The sequence below is a fragment of the Caenorhabditis remanei genome, chromosome X (genome assembly GCF_010183535.1).
Source record: "Caenorhabditis remanei strain PX506 chromosome X, whole genome shotgun sequence".
Taxonomy (NCBI): Eukaryota; Metazoa; Nematoda; class Chromadorea; order Rhabditida; family Rhabditidae; genus Caenorhabditis; species Caenorhabditis remanei.
Genome location: NC_071333.1, coordinates 20,321,298 through 20,325,752, shown reverse-complemented (window position 1 = coordinate 20,325,752; position 4,455 = coordinate 20,321,298). Strand labels below are relative to the sequence as shown.

The 4,455-nt window shown below is 39.4% G+C and overlaps 2 protein-coding genes across 2 annotated transcripts; one reads left to right on the top strand and one right to left on the bottom strand.

The window, feature by feature from the left end:
* Window positions 1–2,369: 2,369 nt before the first annotated feature.
* Window positions 2,370–2,651, top strand: GCK72_026068 (uncharacterized protein; the record flags this gene model as incomplete). The annotated part of the gene is made up of 1 exon (XM_053736641.1): window positions 2,370–2,651. The coding sequence occupies one exon, from the start codon at window positions 2,370–2,372 to the stop codon at window positions 2,649–2,651; it is 282 nt and encodes a 93-aa protein (XP_053580207.1).
* Window positions 2,652–3,170: 519 nt separating this feature from the next.
* On the bottom strand, window positions 3,171–3,824 carry GCK72_026067 (uncharacterized protein; the record flags this gene model as incomplete). Its single annotated transcript, XM_053736640.1, has 4 exons — window positions 3,171–3,302; window positions 3,352–3,495; window positions 3,545–3,577; window positions 3,627–3,824. 4 exons carry the CDS (start codon window positions 3,822–3,824, stop codon window positions 3,171–3,173), a joined length of 507 nt encoding a protein of 168 aa, XP_053580206.1.
* Window positions 3,825–4,455: the final 631 nt, after the last annotated feature.

Sequence of the window (4,455 nt, the reverse complement as noted above, 5' to 3'; positions counted from 1 at the left end):
AGTCGATCCGTTCTTCGCTCAGTTGGTGTGGGCGCGGATCACAGCTATCCATTTTTTCCGATCTTTGGCGATTGTGCTCCAAGGTTCGATCAATTGAGTTCCTTGTCGCACTGAAATTTCTTTCTTCAGGGAGTCTGCCCATCGCATTGGTGGTCTTCCTACTGGCCTTTTCTCATTTCTGGGTATCCATTCTTGAAGTAACGTTGTCCACCGATTATCGTTTCTTCTCATCACGTGGCCAGCCCAACCTAACTTTCGTTTCGTTATGAAGACAAGAGGGTCTTTCACTTGGGACATCTTTCTTATGTCTTCTCGGTGGAGGTTTTTCTCTCGTTGTTCCGTGAGGGTAATTCCGACAAGTTTACGTTCCAGTGCAGCATGTGTTATTTTTACTCGTTCGGATAGAGCTTTAGTGAAAGTCCATGTTTCTGATCCATATGTTAGTGCGGGGAGAACAATGGAGTCGAAAAGTTGCGCTCGGATTTTCGGGCATGTCAGGGCATCTGTTGTGTTTTTGATATTGTTGAGTGCCGCCCATGCTGATCGTCGCCTTCTGTGAATTTCTGGCTCTATATCGTTTTTTGTATTGAGCAGTCTTCCCAAGTATACAAACTGTTGCCACAACAGAGCTGTGAGACATTCGGAGAGTCACTTTTATTAAAATTAACGCATGGATCGTTGGCAACGCTAGCGCAATACTTAAGTTTTACCCAAAATGCAAAATTTTTGTGATAAAAGTGTTTGAAGAAATACATGCTGGATAAATGAGGCGCGAATCAAACTGACGTATATTATTAAAATGACTGAAAATAGAGTATTTATGTCAAATTTGTAAACAGTTTTGCCATAGCTGTCTGTTCGTATGTCCGGGAATAGAAATTGCTATTTTAGAAATGTCCGTTTGTGTATCCATATGACCAAATAATCGTTTTCAAGAAAAAATCTGTCTGTGCATCCAGTATCCAGATGTTTGTTTTCGAACTTTTTAAAGTGAGAATGCGAAGTTTTTTGGCTTAAATCTTTTTTTGGCTAAAATTAGCATTTCTAGTATCTGTCTGTGTGTCTGGGTGTCCGCCGTTCCTACAACAAAAACCATTTTTTCCTTTTCCCTGATAATCGGAGCAAATGAAACTGGTCGCCTGAAGTTGTAGCTGCATCACGATCGTTATTTTTGATCTTTGAACAAAATTATTGTATTAACTTTGACACCTTTGTGTTTTATAGACATCACGATCGTTATTTCGTGTTTTTCGTGAAACTTCATTTTCTTAACTTTGCAACTCTTGTATCAAACAATAACAGATCTCTTTCCTTCTTTTTTACTTAAGGCCCCTTTCCTTCATTCAACGTACTCACAAATTAATTGAGAAGGTGGTCAAGGTACACCGTCTCTTCAGCAGACACAGAAAGATATTTTTATGAGAGCGCAGAGACTCAGACTAATAAGACGGCAAGACAGATAGAAGACGTGATAGACATTAGAGAGATATAACAGAGACTAATGTATTAAAAGTGCACCTCCGAGGATCTTTGGACGGGAGATGTGACACGCAGACAATATTCTCTCGTCTGCAAAATTGTCGCATGGCAACAGCTCATCAAATCTGCTCTAATGGATTTCCAACACCAAAATAGAGAGGGAATTTCAAACAAAGGTATCAATGAAATTTCAAACACAGTTAAAAGCTTTTTTTCCATTGTAAATTCATTTACGAATTTCCCATTTTTCTTTTCAGTATATCTAGTTTACCAATTTTTTACGGATTTACAATTTCTTAGTTGTTTCCAGTAATCTGTTGTCATCTCCTCCCACCAAAAACAAGCCATTCTTGTTTTCAAAGAGTCGAATGATTTGAAAGTGGTATTAGCAACACGTTCTGCGGTATTAGAACAGCATTACCGTGGATTTCCAGGTAATATTTTGATGAAAACTCAATTCATAAGGTGTTTTCAATATCAATTTTCCGTTTTGCATGTTTTCGTGTCCTTTCGCTTTTTTTCGGGGTAGAGACGATTTCCGGAGAAATTTTATGATCTTTTTTTAAAATTTTTCCATCACGCCCACCTCGATTATGGCATGTTTCCCATACGAGGGAGGGGAACGGTGTAAATCGAATTAAAACCTCTATAAAAAGGGGAGCCAGCCAGTGGTAGGCATCAGCTCCTATCAGATTTTGATATTTTTCTATCTGATTCTGCTCTTCTGAACAATGAAGTTCTTCTTGGTGAGTTTACAAGGGATTCGGACTGAGGTTGGCAGAATATAACCTTCTTTTTGGTGCTTGTACTGCTTGCAAAAGGGGTCCACCGCGCTCCCGGCACATCGTATTCCCTCATCGTCAAGCTCTTTATTACAGATTCCGTGTCTCATGCTTCTAATGGTTTTGGTCGTCCCAAAACCAGCGAAGGCGTTCCCCCTTCCGGAAAACGAACTGGTTTCAGATGACTCATCGACTCAGTGCAAGTTCGGATGTCAACCTGACTTCTTCTGTGAGGATGGGATGTGTGTGCCCGGACCTGAGGTCGAGACAGACGCGGATGGATGGTTCATGTGCGATTGGGACAGCGAACTCCCGCGATGGTGCTCTCCAGGTCAATCGTGTCTTTGGGGAGATTGTGTGGCTTCGAAGATGGAATCCAATTTCTTATAATTGTGCTGTTTTTCGACTCGAATAAACCGTTAATTCAATGAAGAAGTTGTTAGGATAGAAAGTACCAGACGGATAATTGAGAATCAAGATTCCTATTGTCGCCTGGCAGATTTTCGCCAGACCATTCACCTCATGAAAAGAACGCACTTTTCACGATTGTGAGTCATATGGTTTTGAATAAAGCGAATCAGATAACTAAAATAACGTGAAGCGGTCGATGACCACAATCTATTATGAATTCAACTTTTTTGGGCAAGGAACGCTCGCCCTGTCCTCACGTGTGAGATTGGGGCGGGGTTATAGGATTAGAGATCAAAAAAGGTATAGTTACAATGACAGAAAAAGGAAAAAGGGGCAAAACGGGAAAAATATCAACAAATAAAAAAAGATGGATGACGTGAGAAAAGAGAGGGGGAATTTGAATTAAAGCAAAACATGAGAACAAGGAATTACAACTTATAAAACGAGGAGATGATGTTGTATGCTTCCTTCTGCCACTTCATCTTCTAGTCCACTATTTTATTCTTCATCATCTTCGTCGGAAACACTGGTATCTGCCATTTGTTTGTCCATTGAACCAGTTCCACTCTTTTTCGAGGTCCTTATACCAGAACCTCTCTTCCTTTGTTTTCCATACGCAGTTGAGAATACCTAAAATGAAATACAACGAAATAAACTATTTTAGATAACTTTTCCTTACGTAGTCTTTATCGTTCTGGTCTTCTTCTTCTTCTTCTTCATCATCTGATGACAGTACTTCTTCTATTTTGCTTCTTCCACTATTCTCTTTAGGTTTCGGAAGTCGGCATTCTCTCGGAAAACGCAGTTGAGCAAGTAGTGCTTTCTGTAAAATTAATTGAAAATATTTCTAAAAAATCTGTGTTAAATCTTACCCGTTCTGCTTCTTCCTTCTCTTTCTTAGCTTTCTGCAAAATTAATTGAAATTATTTCAGAATAAACTGCATTAAATCTTACACGTTCTGCTTCCTTCGCCTCTTTCCGAGCTTGCAAAATCATCGGGTCTGGTCGTTTTTTTCCGAACGTTCCATTTCTTCTCCTGGTTATTCCTAAACCGTCCAGAAATTTAGCATCTTCTCCGTCATTGACACGGTTTTTTGAATTTTTCTTCTTATGCGAACGTGGATTCGGTTTCGGTGAATTGGATGGTGCCATGCTACCTGGAAAAATATGGCTCAATTAGAGAAATCAATTTCAAAGCTTCAAAAAAAACGGGTAACAGAACAACATTGACTTTGATTGAGTTAAAAACAAAAAATGGTCCGTTTATAGGAGTTATTTTTAAATAGTACCCTATCGGAGAGCAATGAGAAACGCGGACTCATGGAAAAAGAGAATACAGAGGAAGGACGATAAAAAGACGTGTAGTATAAGTGCAGGTTGATTGGACCGATACATAAAAAGCGAATATGGGTTAACGAACGGTAACTTCCTTGAAGAAGTGACGGCCAGTTTCAAAATCATCACAGTAGGAAGAGGCTCAGTTCACAAAGGGACCGCTAGAAGATTACTCATAAAAAATACTTTTCAAAAAATGAAGAAGCAACTATTGTGCGAGAATCCTTGAAAAGTTGTAAACCGTAAGAAAAGACCCTTTTTTCCCAACAATTGTGAAAAATACACAGTAATTAGGAAGGTATTCAAGGCACACAGTCTTTTCAGCAGACAAACAAAGATTATTTTATAATTGTGCAGAGACGCAGACCAAAAAGATGAAACACAACAGAGGGTAATGTATTAACAGTACCCCTCCGAAGGAGGACCTTTCTAAGCGATATCCGAGAAA